This window comes from Panthera onca, chromosome A1, assembly GCF_046562875.1.
Source record: "Panthera onca isolate mPanOnc1 chromosome A1, mPanOnc1 haplotype 2, whole genome shotgun sequence".
Classification (NCBI taxonomy): domain Eukaryota; kingdom Metazoa; phylum Chordata; class Mammalia; order Carnivora; family Felidae; genus Panthera; species Panthera onca.
This window is the reverse complement of record NC_138339.1, coordinates 115,669,312-115,695,513: the sequence shown is the minus strand read 5'-3', so window position 1 is coordinate 115,695,513 and position 26,202 is coordinate 115,669,312. Positions and strand designations below refer to the sequence as shown.

Sequence of the window (26,202 nt, the reverse complement as noted above, 5' to 3'; positions counted from 1 at the left end):
TTCCTGTCTCACATTTAGGTCTTTCATCCATTTTGAATTTATTTTTGTGTATGGTGTAAGACAGTGGTCCACTTTCATTCTTCTGCATGTTGCCGTCTAGTTTTCCCAACACCATTTATTGAAGAGACTGTTTTCTTTCCATTGGATATTCTTTCCTGCTTTGTTGAAGGTTAGTTGACCATACCTTGTTTGTGTCTTATACGGACTAATATTAGCGAAAATCTTCTTTTGAGGTGGCATAATCCTTTTTATTTGCATCTATTATCTGGGTTAATAAAGACATCCCTTATACTAATGGAGATGATTCTACAATAGAATTAGAATAGACTTAGAGACTTTTTTGACCCATCTATAGATGTGGGGACCCAGTTGAGGTGAGGTTAGGCAGGTAGAGTTGGTGTGGTATCACTGATGGAGAGGAGCTCTGGCTTTAGGGTCAGAGTGCCTGAGGATTGGAACCAGGATCCACCAGATCAGTGAACCCCAGATCTTTAGGAAAAGCACTTGGCTGGCTCAGTCAGTTGGAGCATGCAACTCTTAATCCTGGGCTTATGAAATTGAGACTCACGTTGGGTGTGGAGATTCCTTTAAAAAAATACAATCTTTTTTGTTAAAGGAAAAGCATAACACTGACTTCAAAGAGGTGCTATGAAGATGAGATCATTTATGTCATGCAACTAGTGCTTGTAAGTTAATATTATTGCTGTTGTTTTAAGGAAGCTTTTCAGCTACACCTCTAGCCTCCCACAACCTAGTCCTGGCTCTTCTGGTTCCTGAGTAGCCTAGTCACTAGCCAGTCCATCCTCCATCCCTCTCCAACTTCCCAATCTGTAAGAGGAGTAGGAGAGCTCTTAGTATTGCATTTTGGGGAGATCTCTACACATGGAGACCAATCCCAGATTTTGCTGAATACACTCATTTCTCATCAGTGAGTTCCAAAGCATAGTATAAAAATAGAACCATTGTACACAAAAATGTGGCAAAAAGAGCTGGAATAGCATGCATATGTGACTCCTAATCTAGATGATTCTGGCACCAACTCACCCATATCAATGTTGGCTGAGTGATGGAGTAAAAACTTCTCCCCAAAGTCACTCTTTTGTAGAAGAGCCAGTGGCCCTACCTCCACCCTCAATAGCCCGACTGAGGGCTCTAGATATTTTGGGACTTGAATCAGATGATATGATTTTCCTTTTCAGCATCACAGACCAGCTTTTCCTCAAACAGCTTGGGGATCACCACTTCCCTATCACTGAGAAAGTTCCTGGAGGCAGAGAAGGGATCTGAAGAGCTCAGAGTAAGTGCTCCTAGTGCTGGAGAGGATGGGGAGGATGCTTGTGAAAACACGTACAAGGTAGTTTCTCCAAATCTGCTTTGAGCTGTTTGCTTTTCCCCTATATAGTTTCTATTGAATGGAAGACACTGAATAGATAACTTGTCTCACTCCTACCTCAGGAAGAAGGGGTTTTATTTTTGAGCATATCCACAAACCTCTAAGTGGGGGATGTTGAGCAGTGTGGCTGAGGGTGGGACTCTGGAGTCCAATCAACTGCCTTCACATCCTGGTTCCTCTACTATTCTTTACCCACTATGTGGGCCAGTGTTCTTCTATGGAAAATGGGATAATCAACTCGGCCTCATAGTATTGGAGGATTAAAATAATGAATGCTGAACACAGTGCCTGGTCCATTTAAGCACTGAATGATAGCCATGATTACTATGTCATTGTTATTCTGGGCTCACATGCAGCAGGTGTAAGACATATGTAAACTGTTGAACCAAGTGACTGCAGGGTAAATGGCCGTATTTATAGTGGTCACAACTGCCTGCAATGCCTTCATTCCCAACATCTGTTAGTTGCCAGGGTAGCTCTTGCTTTACCCTAGTTCATGGGCATGTATAGTCACCAAAGCTTGCCAGCTGGGCATCCTCTGCACCCCAGCCCCTCCAGAGAGCATGGCCTGCTGTGGGTTCTATTCAAGTTCACATCCCACCTTCCCTTTGGACCTCTGGGAATGAGCAGTCCTCAGCCTCATAAGAGGGTCACAGAATACAGGCCTATAAGGGACCCTCAGACCTGGTGTTCCCACATAGGTATGCTAACTACAGAGTGAGGCAGGACCCTTCCATCGTTAAGGACAGCCTCTATTCCCCAACTGCTTTCACCTTCCTTCCCTTGAGATAACACGGGCAATCCTAGCATTCAGACAAACCAACACAGATAGTCTTTTTATTGGGGAAAAACTCGGATCTCTCATGTGCTCTTAGGAAAATAAATAAACAAGGAGATGCTACACTATTTGCAACCTGCAGGATGACCTCGTGATCAAGTAGGAGCCCTGAACCCCTCTGTGGGCCAAAACTGTACTCCTTCAAAGCAATGGGAGAGGTCCAGCAGCTGGGCTAGGATAAAAAAGGAAACCAAAGGTCTCTTTCATTTCAATTTCGGGGACAGTCTGCACTTCTCGCATATCTGGAAGGGCAGCATGTGAGTCAGGGAGGTTTCGTTTATGGCCACCAGTAGCTGCAGCTTGCTCAGGCAGTCCTGCAGTGCGGCCTCAGGGTGCCCGCCTAGGCGCAAGTCCACCGGGCGTGGGAGCTGGAGCATACGGTCGGCCAGCGCCAGACAACAGATGGCCAGCAGGGAGGGAGTATAGCTGGTGAAGGCATAGTCGGCCAGGCTCAGTTCCGCCACGCCGCGGGCCAAGGCTTGTGCCTCCAGGGCTTCGGAGACTTCAGCCTGCCCGGCCTCCACGCGGGCGTGAGTGAAGTGCTCCAAGAAGAAGCTGATGGTTGGTGCGCCTAGACTGAAGTGCAGTTTGTGCAGCACGATGCACTCGAGGTTGCAGAGTTGCTGCCGGGAGAAGGCACCGCAGCACAGGGCCAGGAGCTGCTTCACGCGTGGCGGGTGCACCTCCACCTGTTAATACAGGGGCGTTCAGACCCCGCAAAGCAGCATTCAGGGCCGGACGCCCACCCCCGTATGAAATTCCGGAGAAAACCAGCACTCCCTCTGTCCCCCATCCCTTCCAGCGAGATAGCTGGGCCGTCGCCTCTGCGTTACTTCCACTTTAATCACCTGGGGTATAGTTCCAGCGTAGTTTCTCTAACTGGACAGTAGTCCAGCTAAAAAAAGGTTTGAGAAGTTTTAAAGACTTCCCTCCCCGGGGAGACTAGAATAACAAGGCTACCAAGAGCTGTTGGGACTTACTCTTGGGACTGACTTCAGCCTATTTCTTTGGGGGCCGGGTGAAAGGACTGTTGGTTGGGGGTGGGGGGAAACTGTCAAGTTAAAGCTGTGGGGTGCATACGTTTGGAAATGTATAACAAAATTAATTCAGAAAGCCCAGCACTAAGTCGTGTGCACTTGGAAAGCCAGGTGGTGACCAGAGAGTGGCCAAGAGTTTGGCAGTCCCATAAGACCCCGTGTGCAAGTACCTGTTTGCAAGCGATGAGCAGGGACGTGACCCCCAGCAGCTGGAAGCAGTCTGCAGCCACAGGGGTGGTGGTAAGAAAGCGGTCCAGAGTGTTCACCGCCAGGCACAGCGATTCGAAGGAGAGACGGAATTGGCGATGCACGGGGATCAGCCAGCTAAGCAGCTTACAGCGGGATTCCGCCGTTACCTGCCGGGAGGGAGGTGGGGGGAGGACCGGCTGAGCCTAGCGCAAAGAAGGTCTGCGTCAGGGACCAGCCAAAAAAAACCTAGGGAGCTTCCCTGGAGGAAGGCACAAAGGAGAAACGTAAATGCGCTGGTAACTGGGGAAAAACGGGGCAGCGCTGCTGCGCAGAGAGCAATGGACGGGCAAGGGGCCGGAATGCTCACATTCGTACCTGGCCCTCGGGCCGCGTGTGTATACACATTACCTTGTGTAATCCTCAGATCAATTCAGTGAGAGGAAGGGGCCCCTGCTATTCAGATTAAGAAACAAGCTCAGAATTGTTAAATAGCTTGCCCGGGGTCGGGAGGAGTCCTTACTCGAGCCTAGAAACTTTCTTGACTCGTCTGCATTCTACCGTGTCCCCGCTAACCAGTATGGAAACTTCGGACAAGTCACTTGAGCCATCTAGGCCCCACTCTTCTCCATTTGTAAAATGAGGACGGTGGCCCGGTCCTACAAAGCCCCTTCCCGCTTGGACTGAGAACCTCCGTGAGCGCAGGCGGGGGCGCTGCGGAGAGCAAACAGCGGAAGAAAGAGCAAGAGGAGAGGCGGTGGGGAGCTCGCTCTACCAGCGCCTCACTTGTGGCTGCCGCGCCAGCGACTCCCGCGGGTGGAAGTGGCTCTCCCTCGCCTTGCGGAAGACGTAGCAGCTCTGACCGTAGTCACGGAAAGTCTGTAGATCTAGCTGCTCCAACTGCTGGGCAGGAGCAGGTAGGGGGCTGCAACCTAGCGCCGCGGAAGCTGCTGGACTATCTGCACCATCAGATCCGGAGCTGGGAGACTCGAACACGTCGCAAACACCGGAGTCTCCGGGGAGTGGGCACGGGCTCAGTGGCTGCAGCGGCTGCTTCCTCCGGAGACGTGGGCGCCTGTTCTTCTTCACCGGGGCGCGGAGGTTCTGGTCGTCCCGCCTCCTAGCCCGGGCGGCGGGGCTCACGAGATTCGTGGGGCAGGGGGTCACCATTATGCAGTCTGGTGGCCGCTCGGTGATTCCCCACCTGCGGGGAACCGGAGGCCCTCAAGAAAGTGCGAAATAGGCTGGCGAAATCGGCGGCGAGGCCCTAAGTACTCGGCGGGCTTCTGCCCTCTACCACACCCCCGGCTTCTCACTGGCTGATTACTGAGCGGCACGAGGCCGAGTTTTCCCGGCTAAAGAACCGCTTCGGAGCGAGCGGCTGGCAGCGTCCGGCTTGCGCAGCCCGCAAGGGAGAGGAGGAGCTACTCGAGTACGAGCGCACCAGCGGGGAGTTGCTAGCTCCGCGCGCGTCCTGCGTTACCCAGGTAACCCAGGTTAGCAGCTTGAGCTTGCGCGCCTCCAAGGGTGGGGGCGGGGCGGTGGCCTGGCCGAGAGAGCGCAGAGTACCGCCCAGGGGCTCAATTGCTCCCGGGAAAAAGATTCCGCGGCTGTCGCCGAGTCCTGGTCCGGATAATCTCGTACGTGCTAGCGCTTTCTACGCAGCCTCTAATCCAGGTTGGTAATTTTGCAAAAGTTAGCTTCCGAACTCCAAACGAAGCCTCCAACTAGAATCCTGTCAGCACAGGAGTTTTCTTAGTAACCCATACAAGCAGTAATTCTAATTCGACTGCGTTTGTAATTATTTTTTTAGGCGGGACCCCAGGACCCGGGTATCCCTCTTTGCGCCCCTCTCGGGGAGCAGAGCCTCCGCAAGTTCCTCTGCGCTACGTATCCTGGGAGCTACTCCAGCCAGCCAGGCAGGCAATAGTGCTGAAATCAACCAGAAAAATGGCCCCGCGAACGTCCGACTGCGGATTTGCAGTCCTATAACATTTGCTCCGCCCTTGCCACCCCAAACCAAGTAAACTGGAGCTGTTACGAACATAACATGGTTGGAGGGTTGCATTGCTAGCTTGATCGAATTGCTCACGGCCTTTTCTGTTTTAGGTCATTAGCTTCTAACCCGCTCCCCGGGGCAGCTCAATCCTCCTTGATTATTCCCTGCTCTCCGTTTTTGCTCCTTCGGAAGCTAAAAAAAATAAAGCTGGAACCAGAAGCGGAGTGCCCAGGCAGGAAAGACTGGACTGGATGTGGCAGTTTCCTCAGGGCACTGCTGGTTTGGTTCCTAGCTTCCTGTCCTGGTAGAAGCTGGAGTCCTCTGCCTGAGAGAACCTTCCTAAGGGGCTCGTATCCTGAGGAAAAGGGGCACAAGTAGCATCTAGTCAGCGTTGTAGGCATTTCTCAGTGGCAGAAAACCCACAACCCTCAGTTTGATGAACTTTCCAGAAGAACTCCAAGAAGTGAGGTTGCTAGGTAAGGCAAGAGCAGGTTGAGCCATTCCCACCTCATGTCAGAAGAAAGCAGAGAAATGTGTATAATCAAATTTAAATCCCTGTCCCTAGAAATTTAGTTGCATGTGGGGGTGTTGACTCGTAGAGATGCAGGAAAGAGAAAAGAGACAGATTTTGGGTTCTGGTAAGTTTTACTCCTATTTCCCTGTAACTGAACAAGGTCTTTAGTTATAGACCTAAACAGTGTCATTTGTAACTTGAGAGATGAGGTAAGAATCACCGGTCTTTCAAGATACAGGTGCTAGGACTTGTTGTCTTCTCTCAAGCTTTTGCTGGGGGACCATTATGGGAGGAGCAGTTAAATCTGTGGAGAGGGCTCAGATGTCAGACTTTTTCCTTGAGAAGCTTTCTGGATGAGGAGGAAGGACCTAGGAATTTTGAGCCTTCTTATTAACCCAGATGTCCATTTGGTACAGTGGAAGGAGCACAAAGTCAACTTCTAGGGTCAATATTGTTGCTCCCATTTATTGGTCATCCTGGGCTAGCTGTTTACATTCTCTGAGCCTCTGTTTCCTCATTTGTTAAATGTGGTTGTTAATACTTGGCTTGAGAGTCAAGTGAAATAAGTGAAAACTCAAAGTCCTTTTTGAACATGAAGTAGGGGGGTCACCTTAAAGCCTTCATTGGGAAGTCAATATCACCCTGGAGATATTGTGAAAAAGCAGAAGGGTCATTTTATCCACTTGTGGATGTGAGGCTAGTGTCTGTAGTTAACTCCCAACAGGCAGTACCTGAGCTTTGTACTGATGGGTGATATATTTCTTGGTATTTGTGGACTGCCTGTGATGCCAGGTCTAAGACAGTTATGAGGGCTTCATGAGTCCTGGGGTGCCTGGCTGGCTCAGTTGGTGGAGCATGCAATTCTTAATCTCAAGTTGAGCCCCAAGTTGGGTGTAGATATTAAGAAAAGAAAAAAGTTTCTGGGGTCCTTCCGTCACAGAGCTGGCACTCTAGTGGGAGAAACAAAGAACCACTTGTCACATTTCAAAAATTATTGTGATAGAGGATCTCCTGGGTGTAGGCTTGACAAATAAAATACCGGACACCCAGTTAAAATGAAGTGTCAGATAAATTTTAGCATGAGTCTGTTTCAAATATTGCATGGGACACATTTATACTGACAGATTGTTATTTATCTGATATCCAGATATTTTGTGGGTCATACTTAAACTAAAAGATTATTGTTTATCTGAGATTCAAATTTAACTGGGCCTTATAACATCTGGCAGCCCCATCTGGGTATCATGGAGCCCATGGTAGAGCTAACTGACCTGGTCTGGAAAGGCTTCCCATGCAAGTGATGGTTAAGCTAAGACAGAAGGTGGGGGGCTTGAAAGAAGAGAAGAGGGATTTGGGTGACAATTCCCCACAAAAAGGAATAGGATGTTGGAAGGTCTGAAATTATGGCTCTTGTAACATTCTAGGGTCTACCTGATAAGGAATGGCTGGAACACAGAGTTGTAAGGGAGAGAAAAAGTGAGATAATCGTTAATACTGACCCAAAACTTGTATATCTGGTACTGTTATGATCCATATGAATATTATTATAGTATTTAATCGTCACGACAACTCTATGAGATAGATTCTATTATTGTCCTCATTTTATAGATAAGAAAATTGAGGAGTAAGAGGAAAATTAATTCGGCCAAGGTCTCACAGATAGTAAAGGGTAGAACAAGGATTCAAACTCAGCCTGGCTCCCTGTTCCATAATCACCATGATACTGTTTCAACAGCAAGGTCATGCAGTGTCTTGAAGGTACATTAAATGCTAAAGACTTTACCTGAAGCCACTGAAGAGGTCTTAATCAAAAGACAGAAAATCTGTCTTTTGTTTTAAAAGATTATTCTGGCTGATGTGTGGAAAATGGATTGTAGGGAAAAAGACGAAGCCATTTAGATGCAGTATTTGTGGTATGAACAATATGGTCCAAGTTAAGGGCTTTTTATTTTTCTTATGAGGAGTCTTTAAAATTAATTTCTCTTTTCTAATTTGAGACCTGGGTGCAATGCACCTTAAAGGCACTAGGTAGATCTAAAATACTTTAAAGACGTAGAACCTAGGGGCACATGGGTGACTCAGTCAGTTAAGTGTCCTACTCTAGATTTTGGCTTAAGTCATGATCTCACAGCTCATGGGTTCAAGCCCCACATTGGGCTCCGTGCTGACAATGTGGAGCCTGCTCGAGATTCTCTCTCACCTCTCTCTCAAGATGAATAAACAAACATTAAAAAAAAAAAAAGTGTAGGACCTAATTAAGCCCAGGCTTTTATAATGAAGGTTGATTAACCATGATTTGACCCTGCTTATTTTCAGGTGTGGTTTTTGGAACCTGCAAGAGAGTATTAATATCATAGAACTAAAGTTACCTTGTTTTGTTTTTTTCCAGTTTGGCACTTCATCTTCAATGAAAAACCCTCATCCTGCCCCAGGGCTTGGACAGTGATTGAGGTAGGAGGAATGCATTTACTAACAATACCTTGTTTAGCAAACAGAGTAGGTGGGTTGGGGTTGGTACCAGATATGTGAACTATTTTGTTAGCACCTCAAGATCCTTGAGCTCACTTTTGATTTTAAGTCACTAAAATTTATATTGGTCACTAAAAATTAAATTTACTTAAGACTGTTTTCTATTAATGTAGTTAAGTGCCCAAATTGGAAAGTGTTTAGGATTCTTGAAGTCAGAGAAGTGAATTTCTGGTATCCAATGTGGCTGAAGAAAATAATAACTGCCATAATTTTGCTGATATACCTACATATATGATAGGAATTGGACATTGAGAAGAAGTAAAAGAGTAGTAAGCAAAGTAGCATTCTGTTTGGGGCCACTTCAGGCCCCAGCTCTTTTGAAATACGGGAGACTAAGTGACTTGCTTCAGTGGGCCTTGAAAGCTTTTCTTCAGACTGTGATAGCCTGATGCTCTCTTTGCTCCTTTCCCTTTAGATGGTAGAATTGCCCATGTAGATCCAAGGTGTCAGGAGGGAACAGTCCTCCATGATTCACTCATAACAAGAAAAATGCAAGCTAAATCCATCATGAGATACTATATTGTACATAATCTGATTGATAAAAGTTCAAACGTTTGGTAAGAGGATTTAGGGAAATAGACCTCGTTTTTGGTGAGAGTGTAAATTGGTACAGCCATTTTGGAAGACAATTTGGCAAGATCTGTAAAGATTTAAAATGTACATAATCTTTAACTCTGAATTTCCACTCCTTGATAATTAGTCTGCATCAGTGCAAAATTACTTTATAAAAAGGTGTTTATCACAATATCCTTGTTAAAAGCAAAACGTTGATTGTCTTCAATAAGGGACTTCTAAAACACAAAATATTATGCAGCTGTTAAAAAGAATGACGCAGGGGGCACCAGGTTGACTCAGTTGGTTAAGCATCCAACTCTTGATCTCAGCCCGGGTCTTGATCTCAGGATGGTAAGTTCAAGCCCCAAGTTGGGCTCCTTGTTGTAGAGCCTACTTAAAAAAAAAAAAAAGAATGAGGTAGATGGTTATGGACTGATGTAGAAGGATTTTCAAAATACAATGTTAAATAAAGCAAAGTACAGAGCAGTATGTCAAATATATTGTCACTTGTGTAAAAAAAAAAAGGAGAATATCTACATGTATCTTTATATATGCATAGAATCTCTCTGGAAAGATACACAAGAAACTGGTAACATTGATTGCCTTTGGGAAGAAATCCTGGGAGACAGAGATAAGAGAGAGAGGGTCTTCCTGCTATACACTGTCATGATCTTTTGAATTTTGAACTATATTTGTGTGTAATCTGTTTCAAAAATAGCATTTTTCATATGCATGTGGCCTGGAAGTTAGAAAACAGGGAACCCAGGTTAGTCCTGAAAAATGGTGATCACTATTATATGTGGACATTAGAAAGAGCGGATAGAGTAGAACAGGGCCTGTGTACTCCGGGAGCAAAGTTTTGTAACTTTATAAGTGAAACTGTTCTTTTGGAAGTTGGATTATATATCAATGAACGGAACAGACAAATATCCTGGTCTTCATGGAGTTTATAGGGATGGAAGTGCCCGGAGAGACAAGCAATACAGGGACTGGCACATGGGGAGTGCCACAGGTAGATTGCGTTATTTATTTTTTTTTTAATTTTTTTAACGTTTATTTATTTTTGAGTCAGAGAGAGACAGAGCGTGAACAGGGGAGGGTCAGAGAGAGGGAGACACAGAATCTGAAACAGGCTCCAGGCTCCGAGCTGTCAGCACAGAGCCCGAAGCGGGGCTTGAACTCACGGACCGTGAGATCATGACCTGAGCCGAAGTCGGCCGCTCAACCGACTGAGCCACCCAGGCGCCCCAGATTGCATTATTTAATACATTGGTTAAAGTTCACTGGAAAAATTTGGGCGAAGAACTCTAGGAAATGGGGGAGTTGGCCATGTGGACATCTGAGGGGGTAGCATCCTAGCCAGAGAAAATAGTGATGAAGGGGCCCTAAGGCATGAGCAGGTCTGCCATGTGGAGGAACAGCAAGGACACCAGTGTAGCTGGAGTAGGAGTGAAAAGGAGAGCAGCAGATGAGGTGGGAGAGGTCATGGGGCCAGATCACATAGGACCTTGTTATTGCCAGCATTCAGTGACTTCTTAGGTCTTGTTATGTTGCACTTTTATTTATTGTAGCATTTAACCATCACTTCAACCGTACGAAAGAGGTACAGTTATTTTACCAATTCTACAAATGAGAGAATTTTTAGAGAGGATCAGGTGCTTGCTTGAAGATACACAGCTAGTAAGCAGAAAATTAGGATTTATTTATTTTTTTTTTTTTTAAAGAAAATTAGGATTTAAACCCAAGTCTGTGATTCTAGCCTGGACATTCATCCTTATGCTTTTCTATGTTTGTTAAATGCTAAGTGACAACCAAGAAAAGGCTTTGAGTCCACCCTTGGGCCACTGCTTAGAAAGAAGAGTAAAGCTGAGGGAATAGAGTCCACAAAAGATGGAGGAGCCCAGCGGGTCAGAGCTGGTTGGACCTTTTTGTGATAAACTTGGAGGCTCTGTGGTGTAGTTTAGCAAGGCAGGCAGAGTTCCCTACCCCAAGCATGTGCCAGGAGGCACAAGTTGAGCTAGGGAAAAAGAAGCAAGGCTTCAGCGCTAAGAGAAGTGTGAAGCCATTTGGAGTGTGATGACCACAGACTGTATCTGATTTCTGTGAACCAGCCACCTCTTAGGAGGTGATGACATGAGAAAGTGACAGTTGACTTAGTTTCTCACAGAGAGCACTGGTGCTGAATAAACAAGTTTAAATTGTCGGGAGAGGGCAAATTTGGTTATCTGGCAGCCTTGCTCAGAGTGAAGAGATGGTCTCATAAAGGCAGCTGAGCTGAAGAGTGAGGGGAAAAAAATGGGTGGGTTTGTACCTTAGCAGTGACTGATAGGTTGTTTAAATGTTCAGCTTTCTTTCCACCTTCCATTCTTGGTGTGAACGTGCATTTTAAATTAATTAGTAGATCCAAAACAAACCAATAAAGGATCTTTAAAAAAAGATCTGTTACTAGAATATCACTGTACCTAAATACTGTAGTTGTCTCTCTCTGCCATTTCACAGCCATTATTTAACAAGTGCCTACTAAGTACTGGGCACTGCTCTAGGTTTGCAGCAGTGGATAGGATACACAAGGCCTCTGCTTGCACAGAATGGGGAGGGGAGAGGCTGAAAGTAAAACAGTGAACAAAATGTAAATGATATCAGGGGTGCTTGGGTGGCTCAGTCGGTTAAGCATCTGACTCTCGATTTGGGCTCAGGTCATAGGAGCCCTGTGTTGGGCTCTCCGCTGACAGCACGGAGTCTGCTTGGGATTCTCTCTTTCCCTCCCTCTCTGCCTGTCCCCAGCTCTTGCTTTGTGTGTGTGTGTTTCTCTCTCTCTCTCTCTCTCTCTCTCTCTCTCTCTCTCTCGTAGTAAGTCTGTGCAGCAATTTGAGTGTGCTGCCCTGGAGAGTGAATGGGGAGTATTTTCAGTTAGATGGTGAGGGATGCCTTTTGGAAAGCAATGCTCATGTGCTGCTTGTGTTCACAAGTGAAAATGTCTTTTTCTTTTAATGTTGCGCAAATCCATTCCCTAAGTGAGATTTCTCAAAATATCAGTTCAATTGATATGTCCTTGTTTGGGGAGCAGTGTTTTCTGGTGGGGAGGGAATCCTACAAATGTTTAGATAAGGATAGTTAAATTCTCCTGAAGTAGTTTTCTCAAGGTGATTGGCAAAGAGGTGAATTTGAAGTAGGCTCACTGTACACAGTGAATTTTTCCCAACCACATGAAAGATAAAGCTAGTACATCTCTGTGCTTATTATTGTTACTTTTATTATTTTAAATGATGAGGCTGCGGGTTGCAGAAAGGTCTTTTTAATGTCCAGTGGGGCATCCTATGTTAAAATAACCTCAGGCTCCTCTGTTAAATAGGGAAGATCTATCGTGTCTTTTCTTTCCCTACCACACAGACAACAAAGAGGGCAGCAATTAGTATCTTTAGACTGTGGTGAAATAACCCTTTGTCCTAAATGGAAAGCAAAGCTGGTCCTATTGAAGAACAACAAAGGGGAAGGCTGAAGGACATGATATGTAATGCAGCTACTTGAATGTCAAATCACAGGGTGCAGATCAAAACAGAGCAGCTGTTGAGGGCTGCCTTGTCACATATTTCTTAGAATTTATGAGAAAAGCCACCAAGGGTCTGCAGTTAACAAAAGCTTTCAGCAAGTAGCAAGTTCGGTTGCCCTGTTGGAAGTTAGGTGCCCTGTTGAGAGGCAGGCTCCACTCTCTAAGTTTGTTTAGCTATGTGGGTTTGAAATGAATGGATGGAGTGGCTGAATTTATTTTCTTCCCATGTGGCAAGTGTGGATGTTAAAGTTGTATCCTTCAGGAGCAGTGTTTCCTAGTACTTTGGAGAGACTGACAGATGCTCAGTGTTCCTCAGCATTATGGCCCACATTTCTGTATTATTACCATATCTGCTGTTTCTGTTTCAGCTTAGAGGCATATATGTGTGAACCGCTTAGGAAGCATCTGATTTGTTCCAGACATTGTGCATTCTAGATTGTATTTTAGAATTGCATTCTAGACTATAACATAATTCTCCCATATTCTGCAGAATACATTCCTGTAACATTTATTTCTTTACAGTTTTTTTAATGTTGATTTATTTTTGAGAGAGAGAGCACAAGTTGGGGAGAGGCAGAGAGAGAGGGAGACGCAGAATCTGAAGCAGGCTCCAGGCTCTGAGCTGTCAGTCCAAGAGCCCAACACAGGGTTTGAACTCAAAAACTGCAAGATCATGACTGGAGCTGAAGTTGGATGCTCAACAGACTGAGCCACCCAGGTGCCCCTGCTGCCCATTTTATAATGGTTGGATAGTTTCGATATTAACCCCTTATCAGATGTATGATTGGAAAATATCTTTTCCCATTCAGTAGGTTGCCTTTTTGTTGTGTTACTGGTTTCTTTCACTGTCCAAAAGATTTTTCATTTGATGTAATCTCATTTTTTATTTTAGCTTTTGTTTCCCTTGCCTCAGGAGACTGGTCAAAAAATTATTGCTAAGACCAATGGCAGAAAGTTTATTTCCTGTCCTTTTTCCTAGCAGTTTTATGGTTTCAGATCTTACATTCAAGTCTTTAATCCATTTTGAATTTGTTTTTATATATGGTGTAAGATAGTGGTCCATTTTCATTCTTGTGCATGTAGCTATTTAGTTTTCCCAAAACCATTTCCTGAAACTATCTTTTCCCCATGGTATATTCTTGTCTCCTTTCTCATAGATTAATTGACCTTCTCATTTTTTTTAAATGTTGGTTTATTTTTGAGAGAGAGAAAGACATGAAGGGAGGGAGGGAGGGAGGGGCAGAGAGTGAAGGAGACATAGAATCCGAAGCAGGCTCCAGCCTCTGAACTGTCAGCACAGAGCCCGACACGGGGCTCGAACTCATGAACTGTGAGATCATGACCTGAGCTGAAGTTGGATGCTCAACCAATGAAGCCCCAAGTGCATCTTGACCTCCTAAATGTGGGTTTACTTGTGGGCTCTCTGTCCTATTTCACTGATCTCTGTGTGTCTTTTTTCTTGCCAGTACCATACTGTTTTGACTGTTATAGCTTTGTAGTATAATTTGAAATCTGGTAGCTTGGTATCTCCTGCTTTGTGCTTCTTTCTCAAGATTGCTTTGGCTCTTTGGGTGATGTACAGCTTTTTCTGTGGACATAGGTTTTTATTTCTTTGGGGTATATAGCTAGAAATGGAATTGCTGCTGGGCCATGTATTGACTCTTTGATTAACTTTTTGAGGAACTGTTTGCCAAAGTGGTTGCACAATTTTATATTCCTCCAGCAATGTATGAGGGGTCCATTTTCTCCAAATTCTTACCAACACTTGATATTGTCTGCCTTTTTAGTTATATTAGTAGTGGTGAGGAAGTACCTTGTTAGGGTTTTCATTTGCATTTCTCTAATTATTAACACTCTTAAACATCTTTCCATGAGTTTTAGCCACTTGTGTATCTTCTGTGGGGAAAAAAGCCTATTCACATCCTTTGTTTTTTTTTTTTTTATTGTGGTGAAAAACACATGTGAGATCTACCTTCTTAATAAATTTTAAGTACACACATATGGTATTAGTGTTGTATAGCAGATCTCTAGAATTTTTTTATGTTATGTGGTTGAAACTTTATACCACTGAATAGCAGCTCCGCATTTCTCCTCCTTTCCGGCTCCTGACAACCACCACTCTATTTTGTTTCTGTGAGTTTGACTACTTTAGATACCTCATGTATGTGGAATCATGCAGTATTTGTCCTGTGATTGGCTTATTTCACTTAACATAATGTCCTCTATGATTATTCATGTTGTCACATATTGCAGAATTCCCTTCTTCTTAAAAGTTGAAAAATATTCCATGATATGCATTTACCACCTTTTCTTTATGCATTCATCTGTCATTGAACATTTAGGTTGTTTCTACTTGGCTGTTGTGAATAATGCTGCAGGAAACATGAAAGTATAAATATGTCTTTAAGATTGTGATTCCAGTTCTTCTGGATAAATATCCAGAAGTGGGAATGATGGTAGATCATATGGTATTTCTATTTTTAATTTTTTAAGGAACCTCCATACTGTTTTCCATAGCAACTGCACCATTTTACCTTCCTACCATCAGTGTGCAAAGTTTGCACTTCCAACATCCTTGCTAACAGTCATTATTTTCTAAATAGCCATCCTAACGGGTGTGAAGTGATACCTCATTATGGTTTTGATTTACATTTCCCTTATGGTTAGCAGTGTCGGTCATCTTTTCATATACTTACTGGTCATTTTACATCTTCTTTGGAGAAATGTCTATTCATAGTCCTTTGCTCATTTTTAAAATCAGATAATTTAGGGTTATTTGTTGGGTTTTTTTTTTGTTTGTTTGTTTGTTTGTTTTTTGTTATTGAGCTGTAGGAGTACTTATTTTGGATATTAACCCCTTTTCAGACACATGGCTTGCAAATATTTTCTCCTGTACCGTAGGTTGCCTTTTATCTCTTTTGAGTGTTTCCTTTGCCATGCAGAAACTTTCTACTTTGATGTTACCTGCTTTTCTTGCCTGTGCTTTTATTTTTTTTATTTTTTTTTTTTTTTTAATTTTTTTTTTTCAACGTTTATTTATTTTTGGGACAGAGAGAGACAGAGCATGAACGGGGGAGGGACAGAGAGAGAGGGAGACACAGAATCGGAAACAGGCTCCAGGCTCTGAGCCATCAGCCCAGAGCCTGACGCGGGGCTCGAACTCACGGACCGTGAGATCGTGACCTGGCTGAAGTCGGACGCTTAACCGACTGCGCCACCCAGGCGCCCCCTTGCCTGTGCTTTTAGTGGCCTATCCAATAAACCATTTCCATTACCAGTGTTATGAAGCTTTCCCTTTACATTTCTTATAGGAGCTTTACAGTTTTAGATCTTGCTTTAAGTGTTTAATCCATTTTTTTAAAAATTTTTTAAATGTTTTATTTATTTTTGAGACAGAGAGAGACAGATCATGAGCAGGGGAGGGGCAGAGAGAGAGGGAGACACAGAATCCAAAGCAGGCTCTGGGCTCTGAGATTCAGCACAGAGCCTGACACGGGTCTCAAACTCACAGACCGTGAGATCATGACCTGAGCTGAAGTCGGACGCTCAACCGACTGAGCCACCCAGGCGCCCCAAATCCATTTTGAATTGATTGTTATTATGTATGATGTAAGATGGAGTGCAGTTTCATTCTTTTGCATATGGATATCCAATTTTCCCAGTAGCTTCTGTTGAAGAGACTATCCTTTCCCCATTGTTTGGTTTTGGCACACTTCTTGAATATCATTTGACCATGTAGGTGTGGATTTATTTCTGTGCCCTCTATTCTGTTCTGTTGATTTATATGTCTGTCTTGGGTATCCCAATACCATGCTGTTGTGATTACTGTAGCTTTGTAATGTTTAGAAATCAGGAAGTGTGAGACCTTCAGCTTTGTTCTTTTTCCTCAAGATTGTTTTGGCTTTTGGGGTCATTTGTTCCATTATAAATTTTAGAATTGTTTTTTTAATTTTTAATTTTATTAATTTTTATTTTTTAAAATTACTTTTTATTTTATTAAAAAAATTTTTTTTAGCTTTTATTTATTTTTGAGAGAGACAGAGCATGAATGGGGGGGCGGGCAGAGAGAGAAGACGACACAGAATTGGAAGCAGGCTCTAGACTCTCAGCTGTCAGCACACAGAGCCCCATGTGGGACTCCAACTCATGAACTGTGAGATCATTACCTAAGCCGAAGTCGGACTGGTGACCCTATTATTTTTTTATTTTAGAGAGCGTGCAAGGAGGGTAGAAGGGCAGAGGAAGACAGATAATTTTTTTAATTTTTTATTTTGAGAGAGAGTGAGCGAGAGTGCAAGTCAGGTAGGGTTAGAGTGAGGGAGAGAGAGAATCCTAGGCAGGCTCTGCACTATAAGTGCCTGATGTGGGGCTCAAACCCACAAACCATGAGATCATGACCTGAGAGAGAGAGAGAGAGAGAGAGAGAGAGAGAGAGAGAGAATCTTAAGCAGGCCTCACCCTCAGCACAAGCCTGACATGGACTTGGTCCCACAACCTGAGCAGAAATCAAGAGTCAGACACTCAACCAACTGAGACACCCAGGAACCCCTAGAATTGTTTTTTCTATTTCTGTAAAAAATACCATTGGGACTTTTATAGGGATTGCATTAAATCTGTAGATTGCTTTGGGTAGTATAGACATTTGAACAATACTCAGTCTTCCAATCCATAAGCATTTATTTTCCTTTTATTTGTGTCATCTTTAATTTATTTCAGCAGTGTTTTAGTACACAAGTCTTTTGCCTCCTTGGCTAAACTTCTTCCTAAATAATTCATTATTTTCTATGCCATTGCAAATGGAATTGTTTTCTTAAATTTTTTTTGACTGTTCTTTGTTAAATATGTAAAAATGCAACTGATTTTTAGATGTTAATTTTTTTAATCCTACAAATTTGCTGAATATTAGTTCTAACTGTGTGTGTGTGTGTGTGTGTGAGAGAGAGAGAGGGAGAGAGGGAGAGAGGTAACGGGTTTCTACATATGATATGTCACCTGCAAATGGAGATAATTTTACTTCTTCCTTTCTTATTTGAATGCCTTTTATTTCTCTTTTTTGCATAGTTGTTCTAGCTAGTACTTTCAGTACTATGCTGAATAAAAGTGGTTAGAGTGGGTATCCTTGCTCATTCTTGATCTAAGAGTGAGAGCTTTGTTTTTCACCAACATCGGTATGATGTTAGCTGTGGGATTTTCATCTATGTCCTTTACGATGTTGAGGTAATTTCCTTCTATTCCTAGTTTGCTCATTTTTTAATTGGGTTCTCTTTTACCATTGACTTGTAACATTTCTTTATATATTCTAAATACAAGTCCTTTATTAGGATTTTCAAATAATTTGTTGCATTACATGGGTTGACTTTTTACTTCCTTGATGGTGTCCTTTGAAGAACCAGTGTTTTTACTTTTAGCTTTATGATGCACTTAATTTTTTGAATATGGTATAAGATCAAGGTCCAAATTAATTCTTTTGCATATGGATAACCATTTGTCCCAGCATCATTTCTTGAAAAGACTGCTCTTTATCTATTGATGGTCTTGGCACACTTATTAAAAAGCAGCTTACCATAGATGGGTGGGTTTATTTCTGAATTCTCAATACTGTTCCATAGATCTATACATCTATCCTTATGCCTGTATACTGCTCAGATTATTTTTGAATGGTCTTTTCATTTTTCCTCACTAGCTGAGTGACCTCAGAAAATTTAGCTTCTTAGCCTCAATTTCCTCATCTATAAATTGGAAATAAATTATCCGTCTCCCCTTAGGATTTTTGTCAGGACTAAACAAAAATATAATAAAGCTCTTAGTTCAGTGCTTATCACATAATGTTCAGTTGAAAAAATTTTTTTGAAGATTTATTTATTTTTGAGAAAGAGCACAAGCGGGGAAGAGGCAGAGAGAGAGGAGGACAGAAGATCTTAAGCAGGCTTTGCACTGACCGCAGCCGGCCGGGTGTGGGGCTTAAACTCATGAACCTCGAGATCATGACCCAAGCCAAACTTGTATGCTCAACTGAGCCACCCAGGAGCCCTTAAAAAAATAAGATCACTTAAGATCATGACCTGAGCTGAAGTCGGACCGTCAACCGACTGAGCCACCCAGGTGCCCCCCCCCCGCCCAGTTTTTTTCAATGTTTTATTTATGAGAGAGCTCAAACGGGAGGGGCAGAGAGAGGGGGACAGAGGATCTGAAGCATGCTCTGTGTTCATAGCAGTGAGCCCAGTGGGCTCAAAGCACAAACTGAGAGATCATGACCCGAGCCAAACTTGTACCCTCAACTGAGCCACTCAGGAGACCCTAAAAAATTTTTAATGGAAAAAAATGCTTAAAAAAATTTTTTTAAACATTTATTTACTATTGAGAGACAGAGACAGAGCATGAGTGGGGGAGGGACAGAGAGAGGAGGAGACACAGAATCCAAAGCAGGCTCCAGGCTCTGAGCTGCCAGCACAGAGTCTCATGTGGGGTTCAGCCTCACAACCTTGAGATTGTGACCTGGGCTGAAGTTGGAAGTTCAACCGACTGAGCCACCCAGGCGCCCCTGGAAAAAAGTTTTTAATAGAAATCTGCTTTCCTTTAATGTTTCCTTTCCTTCCAGCTAATCTTCTCTAATTAAGACTGTTCTACTTGTGAATGTAAGAATTGATGTACCTTGAGAAGAGGTTGAAATATTCCTATACCACTACCAGGATTCAACAACTTCTTACCTGAAGAGAATGCCATTTTCTCATACGATCCCCTCCCTCCCTTCTGCCTCCTTTCTGCCACCGTGTATCTCTAGGGCCCTGTATTTAAGGTCCGGCACTTTGCTGCTTTCCCACCAACCATAGCACAATAGCACTGGCCTAGTCTTCTCCATCCTTTTCCTGCGTCCACACTGATAAAACAACATATTGATCATCCTGTTTCTGAACCTATCTTCTGTGATACCCATGTCTATTTTGTTGTCTACCAGCATTAGGTTTACTTATTGCAACAATTACATCTCAAATTTTAAATCCTGAAATTGTTGGGACACCTGGGTGGCTCATTCAGTTAGGCATCCTACTCCTGACTTTGGCTCAAGTCATGATCGTATTGTGAGATTGAGCCGTGTCGGACTCTGTACTGACAGTGCAAAGCCTGTTTTATATTCTCTCTCCCTCTTTCTCTGCCCCCACCTCCCGCCTGCTCATGCATGCATGCACTTTCTCAAAATATACATACATACATACATACATAAATTCTGACATTCTCTTTCTTAATCACCCTCCTTACCTTTCACTTATTCACAATGAATTAGGATTAGATTCTGACTTCTAATTCCTCAGCCTCTCCGTTTTCCTTGTCCATGGCCTCTCTTCTAGTGCCGTTTGCCTTTATGTAAGCATTTTTGGACAGTGATTCAATGAGACAGTCTGTTTCATTCTAAGATCTCATGGTCACCTGAGCAAAAGATGCCCACTATCGACTTTATCTGTTCATCTCAAGATCCTAAGCATTCATTGCTGAGGAAAGCCAAAAAGCCTTCCCAACTTGTTCCTGATAATCTTGTTTAGTTCTTTGTTGGGTTCTCTCTGATGCTAATATTACACACACACACACACACACACATTTTAAATAGTCTCCATGCCCCTGAGGCTTGAATTCAAGAGTTGCATGTTCTACCCACTGAGTGAGCCAAGCACCCCTCATACTAATATTATTCTTAGTCTCTCTGTTGGTTATATGTTTTGTCTGCAAATCAGTGAGGATCTTCCCATCCTAAAATATCTCATTCCTCAACCTCTTAGCCTTGTTTCTTCATCATATCTGTAAAGAATACTGATTTGGTGTCCCAGCCTTTGAGTTTGTATTCATTACCTAAAAATTAGGCTTTGTGTGTATGGAGGGTTAACATTGCAGCCCCCAGGTTGCTATCTTTAGGAGAGCCTGCCTGCAGAGTTGGCTCCTGGCTGGAGCCTGGGAGCTTGGCTTTTGAAAAGTTGCATGTTTTTCAGATAACACTGTTTTGCCTGCTTGGGGCACTGAATGCTTGCTTTTCTTCTGGGAGTCTGGAATTTTGATAGTTACAGTTTTGATTTTTGTGCCTACATGAGCAACCTCCAGAAAAATACTTTTGGACTCTGAGTCTCAACTGGGCTTCTGTGGGTAGAAAGACTGCACAACATGTATGGGAAGCCTGTGTAGATTCTGCCAGAGTCTATGTGATGTCTTTTTTCCTTGCTAATCCTGTTGTGTATCCATTCTCTAGAATCAACTATAGCCTCTGAGTCCCATACATCCTAGTCAGTCTTTGAATGTGTAGGTGGTTGTGGGACCTGTGACCATGTCCTTCCTTGCCACCCTTAATTATCTTTCTTGACTTCCATAAGAAGCTGCGGTTTTATTTGACTCCTTGTTCTCACTTCCCTCATTCTCAATGATTCATTTGGCAGACATTTATTAAACGCCTGTATGTGCCAGGCATTGTATTCAGTATACATTCATGAGTGACACCGTCATGGTGCAGCATATAGTCTAGTGGGAGAAATCAAAAAGCAGATGTTACATGCTGAGGAAAATATTGTGTCGTAAGAACAATTGGAAGGGGAGATATACTTCAGGACGAGTGGTCAGTGAGGTAGTCAGTAGGGTGGTCTGTGGAGACAGCAATGATGCAGGATAAGTTCTGTTTGGTAAAGAACAGAAGCAGTACTTTACAGCAGAGAAGAGCATGTGCAAATGTTGAAAAGGCCAGTTGGATTCAAAAGGAGCCTGGTGTGGCTGGAGCACTGTGAGAAATGGGACAGGAGAAAAGGAGGTTGGAGAGTTGTAAGGTACAGATCATTTAGAAATTTGTAGGTCATGTGTATGTATACACATGTATACACACACGCAACAGAGTACTACTCAGCCATAAAAGAATGAAATCTTGTCATTTGTGACAACATGGATGGAACTAGGGGGTATTATGCTAAGTGAACGAAGTCAGAGAAAGACAGCATGCGATTTCACTCATGTCAAATTTAAGGAACAAAAAAGAAGAGAAAAAGACACAAACCACAATACACATTCTTAACTATAGAGAACAAATTGATGGTTACCAGAAGGCAGGTGGGTCAGGGAATGGGTTAAATAGGTGATGGGGATTAAGGAGTGCACTTGCCACAATGAGCACTAATACATAGAGCTGTTGAATCACTATACTGTACACCTGAAACTAAAATAACCCTGTATGTTAACTATACTGGAGTTACAATTTAAAAAATAAAAAAAAAAATTGACGATTATTCTTAAAGTTATGGAGGAGAATGGATTATAGAAGAGTAAGAAGGGGAGAGCCTAGTTTGGAGATTACCACAGTGATGTAGGTGAAAGATGATGGTGACCTGGGTCCAAGTGATGGGTGAGGGCCCTTTGGCCCTAATCCTGATGCTACTGTTTGACATTTTCAAAGGAATAATGGTTACATTTCGGAAATTTAAATGGTTCTTGGCCCAGTTACTATCAGTGTGATCTGGAGCTAGTTAGTTCACTTACCTGTGCCTCAGTCTCCTCATTTGTAAAAAGGGTATAATGAACTACCTATTGTGATGGTTGTTGTGAGGATTAAATGAGTTAATATCTAAAAAACATTTGGGCACTAGCTTGCACACTCAGGTGATGGGAAACATTAGTTCTATTGTAGGACTCCACAGTCTCCGTAGGTCACAAACTGATCCTCCTCCAGCATATAAACTAACTCTTTATTCTGACGTCTCCAGTTCTATTAATGGCACTAGCTAGTGATTCCAAACTGCAATCATATTTGACTTGCTCTCAATTCCCTTATCACACTGCAGGCAGAAAGTTAGTACTTAGTAGCAATCTCTAATTTTATTTTTACTTCCACCTGCACATAAAGTGAAAGTCACAGCTTCTTTTATTCACTCATCAACAAATATTGAGTACCTATTATGAGAGTCCAGCATTTGGACTAGATTCCTATTCTAATCTTTTGTCCTTCAGATAGAATTCCTGCCATTTGGTCTACACAGGACTATATTTGAAGTTCTTCCACAATCTTGATAAGAAATGAAGGGAAAATTCCTCTACATAATCAAAATGGAGTTTCAAAAGATTCTCAGTGAAACAACTGAAGCCACTAAAAAATATCCAAGTACTATCTCACATTTACTGACTTTACCAATTATGAGTGCAAACAAGGATTCAAGGTCATTGATATGAAAAGGTAAATGGTATTAGCTATCCATCCCAAAGTTAACAGTAGCATTAACCATTCCTGCCTGTTCTCTAGCACTGCATCTTTATGCTTAGTGGATAGATAGCATCTATTAATACTGTATACTTATTTAGGTTTTAACTTTGATTATCAAATATTAAATAACTGACTTCTGAAGCTGTTCCTTTTCATGGAAATTTAATTACATTACAACTGCTTTTGAAGCTCATTTTCTCTTCTGGGTCAAGAAGGTCTAAACTCTCCTGATGAGAAGGACTGCTGGAGGATAGAGTGTATACATAGGGAATCCCAACACTAAGTTACAGAATCTATACAGGCAGGCACATAAGGATGTATAAAGCATGGATGATACCAAAGAATTTATTGTAAATGTAGTGGCAAATACATTGCAAATAATCATCATTAAAAAGGAACTAGAAAATTACACATGTTTAAAGTATGTGCTTTTTTTCCACCACCTTTAAGTTATGGCTAGTACCAACATTTTAAGTACTGAAATACTTAATGGGATGGTCGATTTTCACATAATTTCATGACTGTATCTTCATCTTAATTTTTAAAGCAGTTGACCATGACTTTCAGTTTCAGTTCTTATTCTCTGTTTTTATCAATTCTGTAATGATCTGTAGTATCTTGTCATCTGAGTAAAACAAACAAACAAAAACCATGAACAAATTTATCACTGGCTAAATTCTCAATGTATACACATGTGACCAACAGGCACACTTGATTAAAAGATTCTTTTAAGTTAGAATGCAATACTAATTCCAACAAGATTCAAACAAGAGATGCCCACATAATAGAATTTGTTGCACTACAAATATTATTAATTATTGTTACCATTATTCCACACCTTACTTTGACAAAAAATAGGCTTAAGGCCCAAAGAGATGATGTGATATAACTATTTGTCCTTTATTAGGAATTGTTTCTTTAAAAATTCCTTAAAGGGGTGCCTGGGTGACTCAGTCGGTTAAGTGTCTTGATTTCAACTCATGTCATGATCTTGAGGCCTGCCTTGGGCTTTGCCCTAATGCAGAGCCTGCCTGGGAGTCTTTCTCCCTCACTCTCCTTCTCTCTCAAAATAAATAAATAAACTTAGATCTTATGGTTGTTGTTTTTTTTTGTTGTTTTTTTTTTTTTAAATTTTTTTTTCAACGTTTTTTTATTTATTTTTGGGACAGAGAGAGACAGAGCATGAACGGGGGAGGGGCAGAGAGAGAAGGAGACACAGAATCGGAAAGAGGCTCCAGGCTCCGAGCTGTCAGCCCAGAGCCTGACGCGGGGCTCGAACTCACGGACCGCGAGATCGTGACCTGGCTGAAGTCGGACGCTTAACTGACTGCGCCACCCAGGTGCCCCTGGTTGTTGTTTTTTTGAAAAGTTTATTTATTTTGAGAGAGAGAAGGAGTGCTGGCTGAGATGTACTGCAGGGTTTACTGGTTGTTCCATGTTCCTCAGAAGATGTAGGGATCTCCACAGCATGGGCAAGGAGGAAGGAAATAGTTTGTTTCCTTTGGACTAAACATGAAACAATTACCTTTAACAGCAAAGTGCTCTTGAAGAGGTGTCAATAGGTAGGTGACAGATCTCTCTACACAACAAAGGTATCAAACACCAATTAATTTGACAAACAGAGCAACAGAGGCCACATTATTTGCTAAGGAGGTTTTGTTAACAGATAACTTCTACTTTTAACCAGTTGCTCTGATACTGTGACTTCCTAACAACTTCTTACTACTCTTTTTACTAGGTGTAATTATCAGGGCTGTAATACTGAAATTCTTTATATTAGACACTTCAGTGAAGGAATGCCCTGAGTTTCAGTGGTTGCAATGGGAAATTCTGATAACTGGGACCATGGCCTGACATTCAAATTCTTGGGGGCTACTATGACATTAAAAAAAAGAAAAGATAACTTGTTGCAACGTAAACAATGACAGGTCTAGAAAGAAACAGTATTTTTAAGATCCCTAAGAAAAGACCCCACATCTCTTAACATATCAAAATGTGATCTAACTTTCCATGTCTATTGCAGATTTCTGCTGGAAGGATGTTGTACTTTTTAAATATACACTAGCTCAGCATTTGTGAGAATTGTGGAGAAAAACATGCTGGAAACTTCACAGAAAGTCCCTTATAATCCAAGTTTACAATGCTCAGTTTTACTATCCTTTTTTCTGTGAAATGGCCAGCAGTTTAGAAGTGAAGCTTAAAAGAGGAAGGAGTAAACTAACAATCTTAAGAGGATAATTAGGTTGTGAATAATGAAGCACTGTCTATGAGTCTGATAGAATTCACCATAAAATAAATTTTACTAAAACAGCTTTTAATCACATGGACTTGAAGACTTCAGTGTGCTCTAATGTACTGCAATATTTAACAGGTATATGGTTTTCTACTTACATTATAATCAAATACTTACTTTCAAGGGACATCTTAGGATTTTCAAGCTTTTTTCTTAAAACGGAATCAATGAGAACTCTAAGCTGCTTGAAAATGACAGCTATTTTTACAGGGGCCTGTTGAGAGAAGACAGATTGGACAAAGTTAATCCCCTGGAGTGTGAATGTGTTTCAGTAAATGAAGGTAAGGCTGTATACCTTATGATCTGCTTTAGCACATCGTGACTTTAATATACTAAATGGTTAAGTGTACAATTTAATGATTTCTAATATATTTAAAGAGTTATGCAGCTATTACCACAATCCAATTACAGATGACCTCTACCACCCTGTCCTCTTGGAACTGCATACATTTTTAAAGTTGTATTTAAAATCTACTCTCCAGTCTTACTCAAATCATGATGGCATACAGTAGCAGAATGTATTAGATTTGTTTAAGTTGGTCAATGTTGATGGAGTTACAAAGAAATTAGTCTAGTTTTTCCAGAGGAAAACTTGACAATATTCATTAAAAGCTATGAATTTGTCTTTGTCTTTTTAGAACTTAAGTTTGAGGTTCAAATAATTCTAGGTCTAATACTTGCTCTGCCAATAACAATCCATTTAATCTAAGAAAAGTTATATAAACTTCTCACTGAACTTAAGTGCCTCATGTATAGAAAGGAAACTACTGAAGTTAATGAACAAGGTTATTAGGGTATTAAGTTTGGGATAATCCATGTAAACTATTGAAGTACACAGCACATGGCAAATTATTTTTACTGATAGTAAATGCCATCTGTAATAGCAATAGAGTTGATTTTCATATTTAACAGATTGAACGTATTTTAACAGATTTAAATGTAGGCAAGATAAAATAAGAAGGTCTTCCACTCTAAGTCAAATTGTAGGCAGAAATTATGCAAACTCCAATAAAATTTAAAAAATCCACCTCAGTAGTACTGCACGTACTACAAGAAAATTTTAATGTTATGAGATCAGTTGTAGCATGT

The 26,202-nt window shown here is 42.0% G+C and overlaps 2 protein-coding genes and 1 long non-coding RNA gene across 5 annotated transcripts in view; 1 reads left to right on the top strand and 2 right to left on the bottom strand.

The window, feature by feature from the left end:
* Positions 1-2,216: 2,216 nt before the first annotated feature.
* CCNO (cyclin O) lies at positions 2,217-4,916 on the bottom strand. The gene is made up of 3 exons (XM_060635777.3): positions 4,241-4,916; positions 3,439-3,624; positions 2,217-2,920 (listed from the first exon to the last, which is right to left on the bottom strand). Exons 1-3 carry the CDS (start codon positions 4,622-4,624, stop codon positions 2,435-2,437), a joined length of 1,056 nt encoding a protein of 351 aa, XP_060491760.1. The 5' UTR covers positions 4,625-4,916; the 3' UTR covers positions 2,217-2,434.
* Positions 4,917-4,993: 77 nt separating this feature from the next.
* On the top strand, positions 4,994-26,197 carry LOC132681386 (uncharacterized). Of its 3 annotated transcripts, XR_013556757.1 has the most exons (4): positions 4,994-5,131; positions 8,357-8,418; positions 22,571-22,793; positions 25,324-26,197. It is a non-coding gene; the product is annotated as an uncharacterized LOC132681386 (long non-coding RNA). The 3 variants fall into 3 exon arrangements; XR_009611038.2 differs by lacking the exon at positions 22,571-22,793; XR_013556759.1 differs by lacking the exons at positions 22,571-22,793; positions 25,324-26,197 and adding an exon at positions 9,611-9,681.
* The window catches only part of DHX29 (DExH-box helicase 29), a 47,683-nt gene continuing 44,621 nt past the window's right edge, over positions 23,141-26,202 (bottom strand). The window contains exons 26-27 of the mRNA XM_078449808.2: positions 25,231-25,327; positions 23,141-23,445 (exon numbers count right to left, since the gene is read on the bottom strand). Of these exons, the coding sequence (XP_078305934.1) occupies positions 23,390-23,445; positions 25,231-25,327 (153 nt within the window). The 3' untranslated portion in view covers positions 23,141-23,389. The remainder of the gene's footprint in view (positions 23,446-25,230; positions 25,328-26,202) is intronic.